Below are 23,913 nucleotides of genomic sequence, written 5' to 3'. Positions count from 1 at the left end.
ACCGGAAATATGGATCCTAGAACTTTAAATACATTCAATTGAATACGTTAGTGCAAAATGATTTGCTTTCTGATTTCTATTTTGATTACACCTCTAAGTTTGCAACGACCTTCCCACATGTACATGAAAACAACTTCCTGGTTCCATCCGCCCAAACAGGTGATCCATGACTACCCTAGCATCCGTCAAGTCAACCTCATATGTAACACCACTAACTTGGGTGTGGTTGCTCCTCTGGGATACAATGGCCTGCTCATTCTCAGCTGTACCTTCTATGCCTTCAAGGTAACCTCCCTGCCTCCTACATATTGTGCAATTGAATTACATTTTGGAAGACTTGGCTGCTTTTTTATCAGTTAGGCTCAAATGTGTTTTAGTGTAATCATAAGCATTTAACAAATTATAAACCAAAAATTTAATGGTTAAGTCCCAGCTAAATCTTATTTGAAGCTTGTCGTGTTTGAACTATTATTTTTCATATGAGAAAACTCGCATAGCCCGATTAAAAAGCATTGAAATGCTGTTGGGTGTTTAACCATGGCCAATAAAGGAAATGTGATTTTTTTTTCCAAATGCAAATTAAAGCCTATATTTGATTATTTTTGGCCTGTAGCCATCAATTTTCTCCACACGTTGAAAGCCGAGAAACTCCACAAAACAATTTGGTGCCATGGGCTGTGCTTGATTGCTATCATACCAATAGATAATCACAGCATTTGTTTATTGTCTTGACTTAATAAATGTGGCTTAATTAAGTCGAAACCAACTTAGCAATAACAACAAGGTATTTGTTCATACTTGTGTTTCTCTTCAAGACCCGCAACGTTCCTGCTAATTTCAATGAGGCGAAGTACATTGCCTTCACCATGTACACCACCTGCATTATTTGGCTGGCCTTTGTCCCCATCTACTTTGGCTCCAATTACAAAATAATCACCATGTGCTTCAGTGTCAGCCTCAGCGCTACAGTGGCCCTTTGCTGTATGTTCGTACCAAAGGTAAGTTTATTTGCTACCTTTGACCTTTTTGTAGTACACTATATGTCTGCAGTTCTACAATTTTGTCCATTAATCCTGGTTGCAATACCAATATACATCTGCCCTATAACACACATGGGGTCTAAATGTCCCTTCATGCTTATGTTCCCCCAGAAACAAATTTAAATTTGAATTATAGTGACTATGATATGGTATGGCGACTTAGACGGGCAATGTATGGAGCATATCTGATACATTTTTAACCTTCTAACCACCTTTTGTAAAATAATGTTGAAGTTTATTACTTTTGGGAATAACTCAACAATATAATTGCTTGCAAAACACCTACTGAATTTGACCGGATAATAAGAGCGGATAATACTTGCGTTGTGTTGGTGGGTGTTATGCAAGAAGGCATTATTTTCCTGGTGCAGTCTGAATCTGCGCAACTAATTGAAAACATCGCTTTTCATTTGCACCATTTCACATACCAATTCCTGAGCAGGTACAACGTAAATCTTTATATTGATTTTGCATGATACAATAAATTAAATTAATTAATCTTCCTGTGTGGAGTTTGCATGCTTTCCCCGTTCCTGTGTGGGTTTTCTCCGGGTGCTGCGGTTTCCTCCCACATTCCAAGAACATGCATGGCAGGTTGATTGAACACTCAAATTTGCCCTTAAGTGTGAGTGTGAGAGCGGCTGGTTGTCCATTTTGGTGTGCCCTGTGATTGGCTGGCAACCAGTTCAGTGTGTACCCTGCCCACTGACCGAATATAGCTGGGATAGGCTCTAGCACGCCTGTGACCCTTATGAAGATAAGCGGCTAGGATCATGAATGGATGATATAATTAATTGAAATAATCACCCCATCAAGATGTGTGAAGCTCACTTAAAGAGATGTTTTCCTTTCTTTCATCAAAGGTGTACATCATTCTGGCCAAACCAGAGCGTAACGTGCGCAGTGCCTTTACTACCAGTACAGTAGTGCGCATGCATGTGGGCGATGGCAAATCATCCTCAGCTGCTAGCCGCTCCTCCAGTTTGGTTAACCTGTGGAAACGCAGAGGCTCTACAGCAGAGACTCTCAGGTAAGTGTGTATGTGAGTGTGTGTGTGATTGAACCCTCTGAAAGATTGATTTACTGAAGCCCCCTGTTCGATTGTTCCTCTGACCTGAACATGAACTGCAGGCAATTGGCTAATGGGGACGCGGCAAAGACGGAGATGGGAATGAATTGAGTAAAAGGGAAGAAAGGGAGGCAATTGCAGAGCCAAATCAGAGTACATTCAAAAGGAGATGAATGGAATGAAGAGAGAGGGAGCGAAGAGAAAATAAATGGCATGATGTGTGGCGGACGTTTTCACCAATCTTCAAGCCATCCCCTTGTCATCTAAGGCAGAAGGATCAAATACATGAAGTCAATGATGGACAGCCACTGAAAAGGGTAGAAAAGACAGCGGTCCCAATTGTCTGCCAGTTACATCCGTTCACTCGGCTTGCCGAGCAAGATTTCAATCATGCTCTCATGAGAAATGTCAGTAGCGCTTCCCTCAGTTTTTTTTCAGTCCCTTCTGTACATTTCCATTTGGGTCCTCTTTTTTTTTTTTACAGTTGTTGGTGGGAATCAGAACAGTGGTGTTCCGTTGTGATAACTTGTTGCCTTTGAGATGCTCGATGATTACCAATTTATATAAATCAAGCTGTTGTATACCGATTGCAGCGTCCTCTAAATTTATGTTCCAACTTCCTTTGTTAGCGTCAACATGCAATTAGTGAGCAGCATATGGTTCTTTCATGCACGTGTCACTCTATTACAATCCGTGCATATGTATGTCAATGTGTTACAAGTGTGTGCATCCTTGGGAAAAGGTGAGTCCTTTATTCAAAATTACACTATACAATAATCATGCTAATTAATCTGACAAAAGGATCAGAGGTAAGTGCGGGGTACATGATGTGACTCAAAGGATAGAATAGTGTTAAATAGAAAAAGAGCCGCTGAAAGGGACGAATGAACACCGTAGGGTAAAAAATGGAAAATACTCAGGAAGTTCATCAGAGTACGTGAACAGCTTATCATTTATCTACTCCCATGATTTGTGATGCCATCATTGTTTCTCCCCACAAACCGCTTCATGGAAGTTAGTCATTCTTCATTGTAGGTCTTTTGGGAGCCCGAGCATGAGGCATGATTGACTCCGAAGTTCATTGGACAATGCTACTTGAGAATAACAAACTCAAAACTGATGCAGGTTTTATAGGGTAGGATAGCTTTAACTACGTCAACGGCAATCTCATCACATTTTATTTTGGATGACTCTGATTAGCTCTTGGAGAAATCGTTAGCACAGTGTTCACATTCCTTTTTCAGCCTGTACTGAGAATATTCCATATTGCAGTGTGTAAAACATGAAGAAATGCCACTGTTTGTGTGGTATTAGTTTAAGCAGACAGTGTTGGTGCATTTATGTGACTTAGATGAAGATCAGATGACGTTTCATGACCAATTAATACAAAAATCCAAGTAATTCCAAAGTGTTCAGATAATTTTCTGGCAACTGTCCTGAGTTCTGTACCTTCAATTGCCCTGGCACGTTTCCATGTGGTACTCTTTAAAATACCGTTTTGTGAACTGTGGCAATGACATTCAGTTTACTTTTTATTTGCTTTATAAATTCTGTCTTGCTTTCATCGTGTCAGCCTACTCGACTACCCCTACAATACTGTACATCTTTTTATCGCATTTCCATTGTTAGTCTTAAATTGATCTTGATTTTCAGCTCAAACGGCAAGTCGGTATCATGGGCCCAGACCGAGCGCAACAGTTCACACGGTAACCACTTGTGGCAACGTCTGTCCTTCCACATCAAGAAAAAGGAGAACAATCAGACTGCGGTCATCAAGCCCTTCTCCAAGACATCTGAGGAGCGTTACTGTGGAGGAGCCGACCTGCCTCCGCACATGCCTCTGCCCTCTCTGCCCTCTCTCCCCTCCATTTCTTCCCTCCCCTCACAAAGTGACACCGGCGCTGACAAGAACCTCTACGATCTATCCGAAGCAGAGGAGAGGTACTCCCTCACGTATCGGCCACAAACGCCCTCCCCAATCAGTACGGTGAGCCAGAGACTCACTGCCGGTTTGCAGGAGGAGCCTCAGACAGCAGGCGGTGCCAAGTATCCCAGCAGTACTTGCAGCCAGAGCAGCGGCAGCAGTTATGGCCAAGTCAGCAGTGGCTCAGGTGTGGCCGGGAGTGACGGTCGGCTGATCATCTTGGAGGGCCGTCCAGTGGCGTGCCAAAGCAACCTGATGGATCAGATCAGTTGCGTAGTGAACCGCTTTACGGCCAACATCAGCGAGCTCAACACTATGATGCTGTTGTCTTCCCCCACGCACCCCCACGCGCACAAACATTCGCCACCAGCGCCGCACCCCACCGACCCTTATCTTCTTCCTCGTGAGATCCACACGCCTCCTATCCTCACCACCTACGCTGACGTCCAGCCCCACCCTATCGCCGAGTCGAGCCTGGGCCGCCGGGTTGGCTGTCCCGTGCACCATGTCCCATTTCCACAGTCGCCTTACCCTCTTCCACCTCCTCACCCCCAGTCCTCCCCTTCCCCCATGCGAGGTGGCTTGGTCACCTGCCTCATGGAATCTCCACTGAGGAGGGCGGAATTGGAAGAGGAGCTTATTGCTTTGACTCCCCCGTCGCCCTTCCGGGACTCGCTGGCATCAAGCAGTAGCTCGTCTGTGTCTGATATAGATCTGTGTCTCCCCCCGGTGCCCTCCCACCCTCCCCCGTCTCCTCCTTCGCCCAGGTACAGTAGACTAAATCTCAGAAACTACAGCCAGAGTTCCTCTTCACTGTGAGGCAGAAATGATGCAGAGAAAGAGGTGCAAGTCAAGAAAAGCGGATGGATCGACTGAAATCCGTTCATCCCCAGGAGGATGTGAAAACTTTGTGTTTACATGTGTGCAGTGAGATCATATTTTCATAGTGATGTTCCTTACATCAGAAAGGGAAATGGCCACAACACAAATCTGTGGTTTGAAAATATGTAGTAGGTTTAGATTGTGGCCTTACGCTAACATGGCTGTCAACTAATTAGAGATAGCGATTGTGCACTCGTGCTGCGTGTCTATGTACTGTATGTATACCTCCATGAGTGTGTTTTATTTGTCTTAAAGAGAAAGGGGCAAAGCTTGTGGACCAACTAAAAGCTCCCAAAGGGCACATAAACTGTACAGTTGATCTGCAGTACAGCAGTCAAACACGCACAGCCTGTGTGCAGGGACGCACACAGGAAGTAAAACTGTAAATATTTCTCAAGTTATTTGGTGGCAGAAATTCATTGTTTTAATGCGCAGCTGCAGTGTGTTGCTTTGCACATCCGCATCTTTTTACTATATCAGCCGTCAAAACTGTTTTTGTTTCACGTGATTCTTGAGGGGTTTGGCACCAAAACTTTCTGTACCAGAAGGCAGCGAAGCCGGATCAACAACAATATAAAATCTTATTTGTAATTGACTAAAATTTGACCTTGTCAGTTAATGCTAACATCATGCTTGATGTCAGTCTTATTAGAGAATTTCCATACAATGTGACAGCGGGGCACCGGCGGCACTCTCCTTCATAATATTTGACTGAATTCATTAGATTCGCTTTCATCTCTTTGGGGGAAAAAGTTCACATCATTAGTTTCCGTCCGTCTGTGGCACAGGTGCAAACTTGAAATGATTCCCTCGTGTCAGTGTAATAGAAGCTTTGATAAATCCTCCTCTCTGCTGCATGCATGTTAGCAGAAAGCACTTCAGGCCAATTATATTCGAAAAAAAAAAAATCTAAGCGTTGTCAGTTAGACATTTTGGTCAATCCAAAATTACTTCAAGCAGAGTGTCAAATTGATGGCACTATCACACAGGTTGGTACCTGTATATAAAGTCTCTTCTTGTTGCCTGGCAACCTGACATAAAAAAACATACTGACTGTGAAGCAATAATGTGATTAATAATCATGAATTAATGATAACATTTAGTTGAGTTTACTTCAGCTCCGCCTTTTTTCTATTCTTAATCTTAACATTTGTTAGTGCAGTCAACTAAATTGAGTTTGTGTTGAGTTTACAGCAAAGACAGAAATAGCTGTTTAACCTAGCAAGGGTAGCTGGTGTTGTACTTGTTTCCATCATCATGCTTAATGCTCGACATGAAACAACCGTGCTTAGAAAGAACATGTCAAATGTAACATTTACAAAGAAGAAAAATAGTCATTAAACCGTACGACTCCAGAAACTGTGCTACTAAATGTGTCAGTGAACATTCGAATTCTGATCTCATTTATTTAATATGATTATTGTGCCAAAGGGTTTTGTGTGGGGCTACCTTATGCGCTTTGTTAGTAAAAATGTGCTTTCATAAAAACAAAACAAAAAAAGTACATGTTAAAGTCTTTCTATTGTATTTTGATATTTCAAATGTGATCACTTGGTTCTTTTCATTGTAAAAGCAATAGTACCCATACACCCAAGTGGGTTTTCTAATCACTTTTAAGAAAGACTTCCGCATTCTCTGGGGGTAGTTTGCCAAGGAGCATGCATACCCAAACGCCCTTGTGTTTACGGAAAATGTGCTCAAGGTGATACAGTGAGTTGTGTATTTCTAATCTCATCTTCTCTAAAAGCCGCGTGTGCGATGGAGAGGATATTTTGTGACACTTCATTGTCTCTACATGGATTGCATTGTTTGAAGACACAATTGCTGGAATTGTACTTTGAGCAAAAGCCACACTTATTTACTCTGAATTACTGTAAATGCTCTTTAGTTTATGATTATTTGAAAACAAAACGACAAAAAGACAAAACAGGACCATTAATTTCAGTCTGTGCATCATCATCATAATCATTATTAGCCGTATGTCTTCTCTTTGCCGAAACAGACCATCACCCAGCAATTAGCCAGTGCTGTTTTGGTGGTGTGCTTTGGGAAGTGCTGGTTTACATGCTACTGACGCTGACTGTGTTCATTATGTGCTAAGCGAGAGAACGGTGCACTCATTTCTGCCCTTTGCATGGTTGTTATCAGCCCCTCGGGTGGAACTGTGTGCTGCCTCAGCAGACACAGACAGAATCAATGCACACATCTCATTGCCTACAGGGACTCTGATGTGACATCACCTACATTAAAAAAAAAATCACGTGGCTGATCAGAAAGAAAATAAAAATTAATGAAAGGATCGCCGTTATGGAAGGAAGACAAATTTCCTTTGGTTAGAGATTGCTTTCCCAACATATGATGCACTGATGATATGCTACCAAAAACCTGGAGCACGACTTATCTTTGTAACTGCACTCCAAAGAATTGGATTGATAATCCTTGTACGTACTTTCAATCCAAAAGCGCTCATCTGCTGATCACAGGAAAACAATCTCTAGGTTATGTAATCCTAAACTGTTTGCATTTCGCCCAATCATTGATGGTGAGTAGGAGGCTGTTTTATCTACAACCCTGTTTAAAAAGCAAACAACGCAGGTTGTAATCTAGTGTGCTCGTAACCGTGCTGAATAAGAATCACTTGTTGGTTACGTGGAGGTGATTTAAGTAAGCTTAACTCTAACAACCCAAATGCTACATTTGAGATTGCGAGGATGTTGGAAATATGGCGCAGTCATTACACTAATGCAAGATAGGAAGAAAAAAGTCGCAAAACCGACAAGGGAGGGCTGATTGCCCTCACTTGTTTTGGATCAGGGGTGTCCAAGTTAGCAATAGACCCTGTAAATTGATTCCCATGTGTTTTAAAAGACATCCAGGGTGTTTATGATCAAGCAGTATCAATATGACTGACCTAAGAATTTTTGGGCGCAGACAGAGTAGGAAGGCATTTAATTGGAAGTGCAGGGAAAGGACTGAACACACAAAGACTTAGCAGTGTTGTCTTGAATATTAAGTAGGTAACTGCTGCGTACATGCTTGATTTTGCAAGACAGGCTGAGTGCAATCCAGGGCAGAGATGGTGAAGCCTGCTTGTCTTAAATATGCCAACCACAATATTTTTGTATTTTGCGTAATGTATTCAGCTGCTAAAGAAGAGTTTGCTTTTTAACTGACTGAAGCTCACTTTTACTGCGGGTTGTAGATGTTGATGTTATCAATTAAAGTCTCTTATACCTTATGGATTTCTGAGAGGTGAAGTGCAAGTTTTATTTTTTATCATACAGAGCAGGCAGATCTCATGAGTGATTTTATTTTTCTTATGATTTACAGTGGAACCTTGAGTTATGAATGTGTATCCCATTGGAATGAATGGGAGAGCCAGCCTGAAAACAAATCTCTAATAGACGTTAAAAGTGTGTGATTAGAAACTAATTTAGAATATAAAAACAAGTTAAAGAAATAACTGTGTATTCGCTAGCAAATTGCGATGCAGTTTTAGCTTTTCCGCATACGTTCCTGCTAACGTTGACAATGGTTGCAAAATAAAGCTAGATAGAAATTTATATTTTAATCACCCAAAGATTTGTAACATAGGTGCACACAAAGAGACAAGTAAATAAAACAAAACTTAAATCTTACAGCGTGGTGCGAACCAGTGCATTGCCTCTGCGGAAGCCAAGTCCCAGCTAAAGAGTGCCAGCTCAGGTTCCACCTTTGAATTTCATACCTGCAACACATCCCAAAATAGCTGGGACAGGGGCATGTTTACCGCTGTATTAAATTACCTTTCCTTTTAACAACACTATGTGTATGGCACTAATTGCTGAGGTTAAGTGGAATCTTTCTTGCCTGATGTACAACTTCCGTTGCTCAAGAGTCCGAAGGTTTCCATTCTTGTAGTTAGTGCTTCAATGATTTTTATTTTCAACATGACGGGTCTGGTCTGCTGGCCGGCCAGTCTAGTAGTCATGCTCTTTTACTACAAAGCCACACTGTAGTAACATGGAGAATGTGTCTTGGCAATGTCTTGCTGAAATAAGCATGGACGCCCCTGAAAAAGATTGGATGGCAGCATGAATAACTCCAAAACCAGTATGTACCTTTCAGGATCAATGGTGCCTTCACGGATGTCCAAGTTAAACATGAAATGGGCACGAACCCCCAGACCCTCACAGATGCTGAATTTTGAATTTTGTGCTATTAGAAATCTGAATGATCCTTTTCCCATTTGGCCCAAAGGACAAAATGTCCATGATTTCCCCCAAAAATACAATTTGAAACGTTGACTCATCAGACCACAGCACATTTTTCCACTTTGTTTTGATCCTTCTCAGATGAACTCAGGCCCAGAGAAGCCATCGCTGATAACCAGTATGGCTTTCACTCTAAATAGGAGAGTTTTAAGTTGCATTAGTAAATGTCGCAACAAATCCAGTTAACTGACAGTGGTTTTCTGAACTGTTCTGATCACAATTGGCAATATCCTTTACACAATGAAACCAATTTTTAATACAGTGGCTCTTGAGGGATGAAAGGTCATTCGTTGTTGGTTTTCGGCCCTGCCGCTATACATAGATTTCTCCAGATTCTCTGAATCTTTTGATGATAGTTAACCCGTAGATGATTCCGTGCAATTGTAGTTTGAGAAATGTTCTTAAATTGTTGAACTATTTGCTCTTGCAGTTGTACATAAAGTGGTGAACTTTAACCCACCCTTGCTGTTGAATGTGCACACGGTTCTTATTTTTAGCTAAAGTATTCAAATTTTTTTATTCCTCAACTTTCCCCGTCTTTTCTTGCCCTTGTCTGAGGTTTTTGGCAACATATTGCAGGCATCAAATTCAAAATGAAAGAATATTTGAAAAAAAATAAATAAATAATGACATTCATCAGTTTGAACATAAAATATTTTGTCTCTGCCGAGTATTGAATTTTTTTTCAAGTCTCTTCCTTAACTACCTCTTTTACTTGCATTTGGGGATGTAGCAACAGACTGTGTTAACTAACAATGGTTTGGTGCTGGCCACATTGTGTGTCGGGCGGGATTCATACACATTTCACTAGCTTGTGGGTTAAATATTAGCGAGACAATTATCATCTCAACATGCGTTTTTTTTTCATCCGTGCGGCCCACCGCGGCTTGATCCAGTGGCCCCGTTGGTTGGGGACCACTGCTTGAACCTGATCACTTGTAACCCGAGGTTCCACTGTATTTCAGTATCTGTCTTGGTTTAAGGTATAACAATAAAAGGAAGATGTGAAATTAAAACTAAAGGAAAAATAATATTCATGTCATCAAATAGATGCTAAATAGTTGTTGCTTTGAGTGCGAATATAGCCTCCAGTCATTCGTCCAGTTTCAAACGTGATGAGATTCTTCTTATTTGACAACCAATAAGAATATGAATGTTGCCTTTAGAAAGTGATGTTTACACGTTCCTGCTCACTGGAGCGTATCAACTTCATCACCTGTAGTCAAGGCGTTCATTTCTACAAGCTTGTCAGCAAATGTCTTGTGTATTTCTTTTTTCTGCAACACGAACATGGCGGTGTGAAGAGAGCTGCAAAGCACATCTCCATTTAAATAAAGTGGCTGTGTTGTACTTTAATCTTGGCAACTCACCAAACGGTTATCTTGGGCTTAATTTTGATGAAGTGGAATAATGGTTGGTTACTTGAAGAAATACATAGTCATTCTGAATGCTAATTGTGCAAAACATGATTGCATCTACTCAGCACTGGACCAAAATGACTGTTACTGAAATAAATGGAAATAATAACTGCTCTCTGCTATTCGATGTTCAGAAAGCACATCAAGTGTCAAGTGCATATCCTCAGACTCTGGTGTTCTTTCTATGTTTGTGTTCTTAAAATGAAATTACCCATACAGTGCCAATTTTCAACAACCTCACCCCCCATTTTAAGTGCTATGTTTCTTTTTCTAAAATTTTAAAGTCATTGGAATGCGATTTACAAAACATCTGCAGTGGAAAATCATGGACTTTATGTATTTTTCTGAAGCGGTTAACTTGTTGGAGATGTACGGAATCTATTTAAATCTATTGTTTATTCAAGGAACTATTGTATTGTTTATTCACCACTGGCCATTTGATATTCAGAGGATTGACTTTTAGGAATGTTTTTTAAGCTTTGTCATTTTGATTTTTTTTTTTTCTGATGACAGAATTGTAGAATGTAATTTGATGCTATATGTCTGTGGCACTGCGATATGGATTTATATTTACATACTGTATTTAGTTATCTATTTCATATATCCCCTTGGATTTGTAAAGTGTGAAATGTTGAGACTTTATGGTCATAGCTGTATAAATTACAGTATATTTCTAAGTGGCTTTGTAGAAGGGGGAATTGATTCGCACTGGACTGAGTGTGAGGGGTGTGTGCTTCAAGCATATTTGACATTTTTAGAGTCTAACTTGCTTTAGAATGTGCTATAAGACAACAAACTGACATGAAACGGTTTTATGCGAGAATAAAGTGTCCTAACATTGTGCCATTGTTGTGAATGACTCTGCACTTCTGCACAGCTCACAACACGCTTAACATGTAGGATCAGAGCACTCGACCTGGCCAAAATATTCTTCCAACCCGGATTAAAGGAACGCTTCATTTATTTGACATGTGTGGCTTGATTGGGAGTAATTAATTAGAAAAGCTTGGATAAATGCATAAGAGCTGAAAAAATACACCTCGAAATTATGATATATTTCACTTTTATGCCAACATTATCAATCCTCTAGTGCGCCCATGTTGGGTCCAACGAGATGTAACGAGTGCAATTTGTTAGTGATGGACAAATAAAGCTTCATGAAGCGCTTAAAATGTCACTGCAAAGTAAATACTAATTTGGTGAGTGATTTATTCTTTAAGTATTAAAATTGAATATATATAAAACACTCCTGTGCACAGTCCCACTGTATTGTTCCTGGTTCCATATTTGAAACATTCAGGCACATTTTCCAGAAAGTGACTTTCTATATGTTTGCAACTCTGTGAATGTGATAGTCAAAATTTTGGGGGCAACTAATGTGTGTATCTAATGGCAGAGTTTACTGATTTGATGCTGTAGCATTTTCGTTTTTAAATCAAGCAATTCTATAATGCGATTTCATTCACTCTCCGAATGCTGTTTCTGTTTGTGTATGCTAAAATATTGAATGGGACATGTCAATGATGTAAATTTGTGGACTGACACTTTCATAGTGCCTCACACATTCATATTTGTGTGTAAAATGTGTGCCATGGCAGCGTCATAAAAATAATAAAAAAAAAAAAAACCAGAAGCTACCTTTGCACAAAGAAATATGGCCTTCCATATAGAATGAACAGTATTCTGAAGTGTGTAGGTGTATGGGTCTGGTCGGAGGTACGTGATTGTGAAAGCACTTGATCTAAATGAGAAGGATGTAACACAAGGGTGAAGTGGCTGCTCCCTCCCACGTGTTCATGAAATGAAATTGCTGCTCACCATTGCAGTGCTAACAGATTTTTGTGGACATACAGAAGTACAAACAAACACTAACGCCCTCTCTGCTGTTAGCATCACCTTGTCAAGTAAGAACTTAAACGGCATGACAAAATGATTATTAGCTCATGCTATATGCATATCGCAAAGACATGCAATATTTTTATTATGGAATTGTATGCTTTTATTTTGACCAGTCAGGTGCAAATGTAAGTGTGCATCGCCATCCAGTAGTTGAACATTATCAAAGTCCATGCTAAATCGCAATAATAGTAATATCGCCATGTTCAATAACCATTTTGCATATTTTTCCAATATTGTCCTGCCCTAATTTTTATGCATATGGCTAAATTAATGTTATTAAAGACATGTAATTGGTGACATTTTCAAAAGGAAATAAAACTTTAAAAAACATTTTACAAGTTTAATTACTACTTACTGCAGGTACCACGTCACACCTGACATGCAGCCAAATAAATAAAAAAAAAAACATTGCTGTATACCTTTCCGGCATACAGACCTCAATGACATGTCTCATAATATTTTTATTTCACTCATCACCGCACTGTGCATGTGTGTGTGCGTGTGTGTGTGTGTCTGTTGTTTTTATTAATTTTATTCTTCATTTGGTCTGTGTCCGCTTGTGTGTGACATGGAAATTATGTTTTCGACGCCAATTGGCTGTCGCCAACATGGAACAGACTGAGCCCACGTGGGTCGGCCTGAAATACCGTCTACAGTCTTCTTTTATTATTATGGTGACTCAGAGTCACTTTAGGCACACTGTACCAGAGAGTCAGGACAGAGACAAACAAATCACTATCCTATGCCCCAGTGACATCTATTTCTGTGTTAATAATCATCAACATGTTTCTTCTTCAGTGCGACAACACTAATATGGTCTTAAGTTTCCCAGATTTAGAAAACCCTGATTTTTCTTCTTTCTAGCAAATCTTGGCCACATACCAAACAGTATGACTTCTGGAGCATTTGAGAAAATCATTCTTTTGGGTGAAAATATATGTTGAAATGTAACTTCAAAAGTATGAATAATCAAGCTGGTTTCTGGTCTCAAATGCTGTGGGTGATAAGGCTGCACGATATTGGGAAAAGATGCCATACGGGTGAATATTTTAATACACACGTACAAAGACGCATGTATGCATGAGAGGTTCACTGGCAACAAAATCTAATAAAAAAAGGTAAATGTGCGGAGGAGAAATGACAGAAGGAGTAAAAAGTTACTGGCTTCAGGTGAGTCGTGCACTTTCTTATTCTGTTCATATTCGCATGCTGTACACAACTAATATGCACACAAGTACACGTCTTACATACTTTCCAAATCCCTATTTACAGAAACCTCCACAGTGCACAGTGTAATGACTAAGAGTACATGACTAACATGTCTTCAGATGAGCGCTTATTGTATAAAGGAGATGAGTCTCCTTGGAGTTCATGGTGATCAAAAACTGCTTGTACTCACCAATGGGCACCCTAATCTTTAAAATATTACACTTCAGCACTAGCAGGGATACGTGTCTGAACTAATCAGTGTTTGGAGTAAATCAATAAGGTAATTTGCTGCTGGCCTGCTTACACAAGCATTTAAAAAAAATCCCAATTGACAACTTTTACCCTCTTGTGGTTGCACATCACATTAAATATGCACACAACTCATTGCCTGTAAATACGTATATCTGCATCTGTGCCTTTGATTGATTAAAGCAAAATAAAACAAATTTCCCTTGTCATGTTAGTTATGCTAACCATATTCATAGTACTTTGCTTCCAATCTCTGTACTGTGCTGGAGCCTTTCTCAGCAGATTCTGGGCAAGAGGCGCGGCCCACTCTGAACTGGTCTTGCCTGGAAATCCAGACCTTGCCAGGTTAGAACTGGACGCCAATCACTCGCTGGGCACATAAAGAAAAGCACCCGTTTACTATTTATGTATATTATTTAATTATACTACAATGCTGAACATGTTTTTGCAATAGGGGTGCATCGTCGTTAAAGTAATACTGTAAAGCCTGTCGTAGTATCATACGTGCGCCTGCGCATAAATGATGGTCACGTGACTGAGAAACGAAAGCAAACGCTCACACAAACAAAGAAGATTTTTGAAGCAAGATAGTCACATCCTCACTTCCAATAGCTGTTGCTGAGTTGCTGCAACTCCAAACTAGCAGAGCTGAAACATTAAACAATGAAAAGGAGCCAGCAGTCTATTCGTGTTCCACTTCGAAATCGTTGCTATTCGACGATAGAAGCATAAACTCTTTATGGTACATTTGGTGTCTAAACTGTCTTGTTGCTAGCTTCTTCCGCGCACACACACTGATTACTATCTTGACCATAGAGGTCACAGTCTGTGGAAAAAAGTTGTGTCTTACTAAAATTAGGTCGTGTGGTGAAATCAAGTGGAACAGGAAGAAGTCAACTTGCTCAATTTTGTAAGTGTGTCGAAATGAGGCTGAGTGGCGTTGTGGCCTGTGTGCTCTTGATTTGGACTGGGTTGTGTTGGGGGGACACCCCGGCCAACTGCACTTATGAGGACTTGCTGGGGACGTGGGTGTTCCAGGTGTCCAGCGCGGGCCACGACAAGACCGTCAACTGCTCCGCTGAAGGTAGGCTATATAGCTACAACCATCGACGTGCTTCTCTTCAGCCTGTAAAAGAGAAGTATGCCAATGGCTGCCATTGCATGTTGGGTGTGATTAATAAATGTGTGATTAATGAGTGCAAATACGAGCCTGAACCGGCTTGTTCATCCTTAGTGATGTGAGCGTTCATTAAAACCAGGGACCAGACCTGATGTATGTTGACATAATGCCCCCCCTAAAAAAAAAAATTAAATATTGAAAAAATATGTGCATATATGCAAACTATGTGCTCTTGATGTATTCTTTTTTTTTTCCAAAAATGCATTGAGAAATGTATTATCAAAAATGACTTTTGATTTGATCTATATAAGCTCCACCATCCTAAACCAACAATTTCAACCAAACAATAAAATAACCACATACTTTATTTTTTTCAGTACAAAGGCTCTCCTGCATAAAAAGAAATCCACCATTCAAGGTTGCTGAACAGGAAACCAACATTAAATGCAAGAACCCATATTGTGCATCCCCCGCCCCCACAAAAGTTAACTCACTCAAAATGTTAACTTTAGGACAATGTTTGTCCTGCATATGATTCCAAACCTGCCTACTCATTTTTTAGTATAGAGCAGTATGCAACGAAGCTATGTCTGCCATCTAGTAGTGAATGGTGATATTACAATTTAATCTCGTTGCACACTTGAGTACAATGACAATAAAGGGATTTCTGATTCTAAAACTACACTTTATGCATAATCACAGTTAGTTACTCGCAAATTCACTTATTTTCTGATTTCTTTTTTTTCCCTACATTTTTTCACAATAGCTAATATTTTCTTTTTATTTATTTCATTATCTCTGGAATTTGTTTTTCGTCAAGAACATGTATTGAATGTTATCAACGTTTTCTGAAGTATTTTGGGGTTTGTTCGATGAAATTAATTGTATTTTTTTCAGTTCCCGATTATGTTAAAATTAATACACATTCACATAGATGTGTAATAGTCAAAAGATTTATGTGAGTTGTAATTGTTTTTTGAAAGTCAAAAGATCAATATCTGGATTGAAAAAGCCACTACATAGTCCAGGGTGTACTTTGTGATTTAGAAAATGGAAGAATGGCCGAAAGCCATAACAGATGTTATCCGAAGGCAAATCAGGGTGATGGTTTCGACTTCTCCTTGTCCCTTTCAGCAACAGGTGAGAGCACGGTGACGGTGACCCTTGAGAAGTTGGATGTGGCCAAAGACGAATTGGGAAACAGCGGCTTCTTCACTCTAGTTTACAACCAGGGTTTTGAAGTAGTCATCAATGGCTATAAATGGTTTGCATTCTTCAAGGTAAAAGAATCACTTGCGTTATTGTTATTGAATGTTTGCTTTTGGTGTTGTCAAGCTCACATAACTCTGAGTATATCGGAGTTCATGTTTTTGTTTTTTCGCAAGCTGTATCATTATTCTGCTCGATGCATATTTGAACTGTGGTACTTCGGAGCAAAATTTGGATTTGTGTCACTTGAACTATAAACTATAATTAATATTTCAAATAGTTTGATTCATATGTCCTCCTTCATTAACCTTGTCTCTATCCAATATCCTACTCATAAACTATGTTCATCCTCATCTTTCGGCAACTTCATAACACATTATTGTTTCCGCTTACCCTCACATGACACATGAAGCATGTGTAGAGGAATCAATGTGTTCCCTTAGGCTTAAAAAAACTTGTGATTGTTTTACTTCCTTCTTGTCTCCCATTGGTTCCCTTTGGACATAAAAAGTTATTTTGCTCTCATGAATCCTTACCCAGTGCGGTGTACTTCCCCAAATCTGTCTTGAGGACTTCAACTTCAGTTTATGGGCAACGTTTTTGAATGTTTTCTTCTCTTTTTTTAGTACACTGAAGCGGGCCAGAAGGTGACCAGCTATTGTGATCATACCCTACCAGGATGGGTGCATGATGTCCTGGGAAACAACTGGGGTTGTTTTGTTGGGAAGAAAGTGAAACCTGTACCACCACAAGTTTATAATAAACCAGTCTTGGGATCCAGGTAAATGTTACTTTTATAAAACTACAAAGAGCAATGCAATCAAAGCTACTGCAACATTATGACGTTTGCTACTCTTTCATGAGCTGGGTAAAGTCCTTAAAATCGTTCTTGAGGATTAATATCTAATAAGTGAATCATATCAACACTTTCACTATGATAGTAAAGAACATTAATCAACATTTAATTTGGCTTACCTTTTCAGCCACTTTTATTCTCACATCTTGGTGATGCAAAATGACATTTGTGTCACTCTCGACTTGATCATATTTTAATATTATAAAATACATATTATGCAAAATTATTTTCATCCTAATGCATAATATACTGCAACAACTGTGTAACGGTTCTTGATATCATTTAAAGAATATAGAAATCCAGACAAATTGTTCTGTAAGTGAGTTTCTCTTGTTTGGGAACGATGTACCTGGTAATTCGTTATTAAGTGAAATATTTTATTTTACCCAGCAAAAATCTTTTTTTATCTGAATAATCGAATATTCAATAGAATTTTCAGTAGGATATTCAAATCTAAAAATATTTTTTAAATGCAGCGCTTCATTCAACTCTCCCATTATATTGCTGGATTTTTATTGTTTAATAAAATCCTTGCCTCGGGTCCCTGGGATTCACTGGGGGAAAAAATTGCTCCTCAGAATAAAAAAAATATAGAAATCGCTACTCAAATGAAGTCATTGATAAGCAAAACTACTCCTAAAGAAAAAGCTTATTGTGAGCTTTGTAATGATATCCTATACAAGAGGTGCATCATTAATTTTATTCTCATTCTTTTAAAGTCACTTTCACCACAGGAGGCAACCATCGTCATGGAAATCTGAATCTGCAAGCTCCTTATCAGTAACGGCATAGGATAATCATTGCCTTGTTCTCAAGTGGCTGTTGACGCATTTCATGGCATTGATGACATAGGCTTTCAAAATACAATCACCGACCTCTACTATTAAAACACATTGTTTGATATATAGTATATATTAAAAAAACTTGAATGATTTCATACACAGTGGCCTTCATGTTTTTGCGTGCGCAATGCATTCTGGGATGACATCATATGGTTGCTGCCCTCTGACAATCAAAGCCAACCATCTGTGAACTACTACTATCATCAGTGAAAAGGAGTGGAAATGCCACACTGCAAGGCTTATGGATGTAATTCTCAATCAAAAGGGAATAAAGAAAGCGAGGTAAGCCTCCATAGCTTTCATAAAGAAAAAAAGCTAAGAATACTATGGGAGGATGTCGTTGAAAGAGTCCACCTCCTCAAAGACAAAGGCTGTGCTCACATTATTTCAGGCCGGACACATTTGAGACCTTTCATCACCTTCAGCGAGAATTCAGAGAGAATTCATCAGTGTCTGGCTAATGGCTATACACAACGGTTAAAATCAAATGCAGTGCCTACAATATTTCTCTCAAGGCTGCCACAAATGACGACTGAAAACTGTGCTAAAAGACACAAAAGGAGTTGGAAATGTACCTGGACTGTGCTTCTTCTTCAGGAGCTTAGCAAATTCGCGGAAAACTAGCAAAGCTAAATGCCACTCAAGCACTCTGACATCTGTAGGTGTACAATGTTCACCATGTATGACACCACTCAGACAGAGACGTGCATGTCCGAAGAGGCGAGGACAGCGGCAGCAATAAAATGGAGCTCTTTACAGCTGACACGTTCTCATTTGGCATCGACAAGCCGCTGCCACAAATTCACCATTGAAATTAACCAACTCTCGCGCCCTCACGTACGTGATCTCCATTTTCACCACATTCCTCATGTCTTTGACCACGCTCTGGTTCAAATTGGAAAGGCTGAACAGAGGAGCTGATCGCTGCTAACAGCTCGTTGCGACAGCTAAAAACAAAAGCGTGCAACCGTGTAACGTCACTACCCAGAATGCTTTGTGACAAAAAAACAATCGCGACGTACGTATATACAAATAAAGATTCTGCAAAATTTATTAAACTCATTCACTACCAGCCGAGTAAAAAAATAAATATTTTTGACGTCTTTAGCCATCAATGGCAGTGAATTAGTTAAACTGGAAATTATTTAAGAAAATGTTATCTTATAGTTATGCTACTTTCTTCTACTTGGTTTCTACTTACTTTTACTTTCGTTTTAAGTGACAGAACATCTTCCTGAGCCCTGTTGCAGTTGTCACAACTCCGCAGCAGATCAAAATTAGGTTGAAGAAGTGCCCCCTGTCCCCCCAAAAGAAATTGTAATGCCCCTTGTAATTTCTTTCTTTAAGAGGATGCATTTTTTCCATTCCAAAACGCACATTGTTCAACAGCTTTTAAAGTCTTCCATGCGGCCCGAGGATGCTTCCCTCTGCATGATTAATATAAAATTTCCTTCGGCGAGTGAGCAGCAGATCTGTACAGATTGCACAGAATCATTTCTCCCTTGCCTCCCCATCAACTGTGTTTTGCTCTTTATTGTTGTACACTACATCACAAGTAGTTTTCCCTTTGTCAATAGTGCATTCATGTGCATTCTTGAGAAAAGATTATGGATTTTTTCTGTCTCATGGGCCATTGGCAAGTTTTACTTTGAAGAGGATTTATGTGCCGCGTTATCTGTTGCAATATCAAAACTATTCTTTCAACCCGAGATACAATCAAATGACACAATCACGCCTCAGATGACCGTATGACTTTAGTGTTGCTGTTTCACATGAGATCCGATTGCTTGCAGCAGTACAGGCGCTGACATTTGTCTCTTTACCTCAGGCTCCTCAACAGGCCTTTTACATCACACCAAGGTGTCATTGAGTCCATTAATTCAGCCCAAAATTCTTGGAAGGCTGTGTCCTACCCAGAATATGAGACGTACTCACTGCAGGACCTGCACTACAGAGCAGGAGGACCCGCCTCCCGCGTTCCGGTGTGAGTTTTTATTCTCTTATCACATACAGTTGAAAAGAAAATGCAATTAATACCAAATTAAAAAGAAGGAAAAAATTATCCATTGTGTTGTGTAGTGAGACTCATAGGCGAGTGTTTTTACCATGCCAACATTGATGTAACTATGTAAATGTTTTAGGTAATTCCATCAGACATCATATTTAAGGGAGTTAAGTGTAGAATTAAGATGTCTCAATTTTCATTTTTGGAGACGTTACTCTAATTTTATGACACAACATTTATGTTTTTTTTTTGCTGTGCTTCAGCCATGTTCGCCCTACAGCTGTGACAGCTCAGGTAGCCAAGTTGGCAGCAGCTCTCCCAGAGCATTGGGACTGGAGGAAAGTAAATGGCATCAACTTTGTCAGCCCTGTGCGAAACCAAGGTAACATTCACTTTCTGTTGGGTCACCATCTTTACTTAATTCTGTAAAATTCTAAGCACAAAGATTATTCAGGTTTGAAACAATAATATTCCGCAGTCCTGAAAAAATGAACCCGGGAGAAGATATGTTTGATTGGTGCAGGATAAAATTTTGCACACAGACGTGCACAGCATAGCTAGCAGCAGACGCTGAGCGGCAGCTTGCTTGCCTCCCTCCTGGCAGACCTGACTCGTCTGGGCGCTCTCTTGTGTTTCTGCACAGCCTGGTGTGTGAGTGGAGGGATTAAGCATGCTGAGTAGTTGGAGTGTCTGAGAGCAACTCTGCAGGGCTGTGCTTTAAGATTTGGAGAGGACTGGAGTGTTTGACTAGAAGCCCTCTATGTTACTGTGTTGTACTGCAGCGCTCAAGTCTGTTAAGTCAGGTGGATGCTCATTGATGCTTTGCTTTGATTCACAAAGGAGCTTGAATGTTTCTTAATATCCTGTTTCTGGTGTTATTTGTTACTGCAGAGTGTGTTGACCTATTTTATTTCTGCCAACTATTTTGTTAAGATGAGGTGTAGACTGCAACCTGGTGAACTTGTGTACACCTGCCTCTCAGTTTCGAGGTTAAAATCTCCGTTCTCGTGTTCTCCCTGGGTGCTACTTCCTCCCCCCCACATTCCCAAAACATGCATGTTACGTTCACTAAAGAATAAATTGTCCTTGCGTGTAAAAGTGAGTGTGGATAGTTACAGTATTAGTCGCTACGTGCCCTGCAATTGGCTGACAATTGTATTGCATTGCATGTCACCAACGTATCTTGTAATTTGTTGCTCTTTGCCATATAATAATCTTTAAAGGCTCATTTTACTAATTTGCTCAGAATTATATTTATATTTATATTTATATTTATTAAAAAAACGTCTTTTTGTTCTAGCTTCATGCGGTAGCTGCTACTCCTTCGCCTCCATGGGGATGTTAGAGGCTCGCATCCGAATCTTAACCAACAACAGTGAGGCTCCCGTACTCAGCCCCCAGCAAGTGGTCTCTTGCTCTGAGTTTTCCCAAGGTACGGGAATTGTTTCACTGTTTTGTTTTGCCCAAGACAAAGTACCATTGCAATAATATGTTCCTTATTAGTAGTAGTTGTAGTAGTAGCAGCAGTTATTTTTAGTCGTCTCATCTTTGACCCAACTAAGGTCTCTGCTATTTCTTCCGTTCTCATATTTCAGGTTGTGATGGTGGCTTTCCATACCTGATTGGAAAGTACGTCCAGGACTTCGGTATTGTGGATGAGTCCTGTTTTCCATATGTTGGAAAGAACACTCCCTGCGGCATCCCTAAAAACTGCGGCCGCACTTACGCGGCAGAGTATAGCTATGTGGGAGGATTTTATGGCGGCTGCAGTGAAGCTGCCATGATGCTGGAACTGGTCCAGAATGGCCCTATGGCTGTGGCCTTTGAGGTATAAACTATTCTTGTTTTCCCTCCAGTTCCAAGCTTAACACTTGTTAATTGAGCGCCAGAGAATCTGGAATGGGATTGTAGTGTGCATGATGCATAGTAGGAATACGTATACTGTCACAGTACTGCCGTGTTGGAGACTTAACTCATGGCTTACCTGCCATTCGTTTACGTGGCCCATTGGCACCAACACCTATTGTTGCTGAAATTTGAAAACAAATGAATTAGCTTTTTCATTATTAACATAATGCACAAGATTTTAAAATCTATCAAGGGCATTTGCTTTTATCATGTTTATTTCCACTTGCCCTGAATCCAAAACAAGTCTAGCCAAGCGGATGGGGATTTCTTTCACTCGCGTGTCATGTAGGTATTTTAATATGCTTTAACCCTTATGCTGTGCTGCAGAACCACTCATTTTAAATGTAAAATTTAATTGTGGCTGGCAAAACCGTCATCACAATTAAAAATAGAACAGCCTTGATCCGCCCCTACATCAATATGTTATTTGTGTTCAATAAATAGTAATTTAATGAAATTGGGTAGTTTCCCATGCACACTTGATCTCTCGCGACGCACTTTTGTAGCACGACACAGTTTTTGGGAACCACTGACTTGCTGAGCACCCAAACCTCCCGCATACGCACATTCCAAAAATGCTCAGAAGCAAATGTCAATTCAGAAATGGAAAGGACAACACACAATTAAACAAAGACAGGTTTCTATCAAAGTGCAGTTTGGTAATGATATGGTTGCAATCAGGTGATCTTGGACTTGCATTTCCCTGACTCTGCCTTGCATGCGAGCAGGACGGTTGGCTCGGCTGCATAAATAGTGTGTCATCATCATATACTGGCCACATGATGTTTAAATCGGTGATTAGTCAACTGTCACACAGTACAGTGAGAACTCAGTGGACGCCCCCACAACACCGACATGTTCTAGGACAACTTAATGGTAAAATCAGTGTCACGTTTCACTTTCTTTGGAGACCAACTCAGGACGAAATAACATAAATCCAACAAATATACCTGAAATACTAAACAGGAAATGCAGAACAAAAGAATTCACGTCACTTGAGCAGCAGCTTGTACCTCAAATTTTGGCTCACAACACAAGCAAATAAATCAGCAAAGCCATGCTAACCCTTTAACTCAATTAATTGGGGGTCTCCATCTGATTTACCGTGTATTTTTTTTTTTATACAGGCATGCATGATTGAGGATACACATATAAAAACGAGGCGCTTGCCACCATATCCATCCAATGAGAATACATGAACTCTTTGTTTGCAGGTATACCCAGACTTCATGAACTACAAGGAGGGCATCTACCACCACACTGGCATCTCGGATTCCTTCAACCCCTTCGAGCTTACCAACCACGCCGTGCTGCTGGTGGGCTACGGCCGCTGTCACATGACCGGCCAGAAGTACTGGCTTGTTAAGAATAGCTGGGGCACTGGCTGGGGAGAGGATGGCTACTTCCGAATCCGCCGGGGAAGCGATGAGTGTTCCATCGAAAGCATCGCAGTTGCAGCAAAGCCCATCCCCAAACTCTAGAGGTTTTTATTTTATTTTTTTTAAATAGAACGCACTGAGTGATCTCTCGTTCAAGCTGCATTTTCAAACGCATCCATTGTTTATCAGTGCATGTGTGGGTTGACAGTTTAATGGTTTAACAGTATTCTAAAATGGAAATCACAAGTATGCTGGTTAGTTTTACTTTCAGTTCTGCTTGTGAACAATATCTTTATAAGTCATACATGATTCTATATATGCATGTGATGTTTTTAACATGAAATTGATTTATCCCAAATGATTGTGGATTTTTAGTGCAGGTTGCACCTACAGATGTGAGGCTGTAATTGTGTAAAGCGAATGCTTATGTGAGGTTGATTTGTAATATCTGCCCATCAGGGTCTTGTCTCAGGGAAGCACATTGGTTGTTCCTATGTCCATGAATCAGTATTAAAATTTGTATATTATGTGTCTTTCATAATAGTAAAGGGACACCAGTCACTCTGTAAATTTGTTTTACTAAATTAAAACACCTTTATTACATTACACAATACCGTGATGACAATCAAACTGCTTTTCACAAATTTCAGG

At 40.0% G+C, this 23,913-nt stretch overlaps 2 protein-coding genes across 4 annotated transcripts in view; both read left to right on the top strand.

Annotated features, from left to right (window-relative positions):
• grm5b (glutamate receptor, metabotropic 5b) overlaps positions 1–11,427 on the top strand; it is a 48,907-nt gene extending 37,480 nt beyond the window's left edge. For all 3 annotated transcript variants that reach the window (XM_088300038.1, XM_088300039.1, XM_088300035.1), the window contains 4 exons: positions 160–285; positions 816–998; positions 1,904–2,070; positions 3,763–11,427. In XM_088300038.1, the coding sequence (XP_088156164.1) occupies positions 160–285; positions 816–998; positions 1,904–2,070; positions 3,763–4,852 (1,566 nt within the window). In that variant the 3' untranslated portion in view covers positions 4,853–11,427. The remainder of the gene's footprint in view (positions 1–159; positions 286–815; positions 999–1,903; positions 2,071–3,762) is intronic.
• A 3,067-nt stretch (positions 11,428–14,494) lies between these two features.
• On the top strand, positions 14,495–23,795 carry ctsc (cathepsin C). The gene is made up of 8 exons (XM_088301531.1): positions 14,495–15,027; positions 16,198–16,343; positions 16,899–17,053; positions 19,799–19,954; positions 20,239–20,357; positions 21,276–21,407; positions 21,571–21,803; positions 23,098–23,795. Exons 1-8 carry the CDS (start codon positions 14,868–14,870, stop codon positions 23,362–23,364), a joined length of 1,368 nt encoding a protein of 455 aa, XP_088157657.1. The 5' UTR covers positions 14,495–14,867; the 3' UTR covers positions 23,365–23,795.
• Positions 23,796–23,913: the final 118 nt, after the last annotated feature.

This window comes from Idiotropiscis lumnitzeri, chromosome 7 (genome assembly GCF_059441095.1).
Source record: "Idiotropiscis lumnitzeri isolate Australia: NSW breed Sydney's pygmy pipehorse chromosome 7, RoL_Ilum_1.0, whole genome shotgun sequence".
Taxonomy (NCBI): Eukaryota; Metazoa; Chordata; class Actinopteri; order Syngnathiformes; family Syngnathidae; genus Idiotropiscis; species Idiotropiscis lumnitzeri.
The sequence above is the reverse complement of the archived record's forward strand: the minus strand, read 5'-3'. Positions and strand labels throughout refer to the sequence as shown.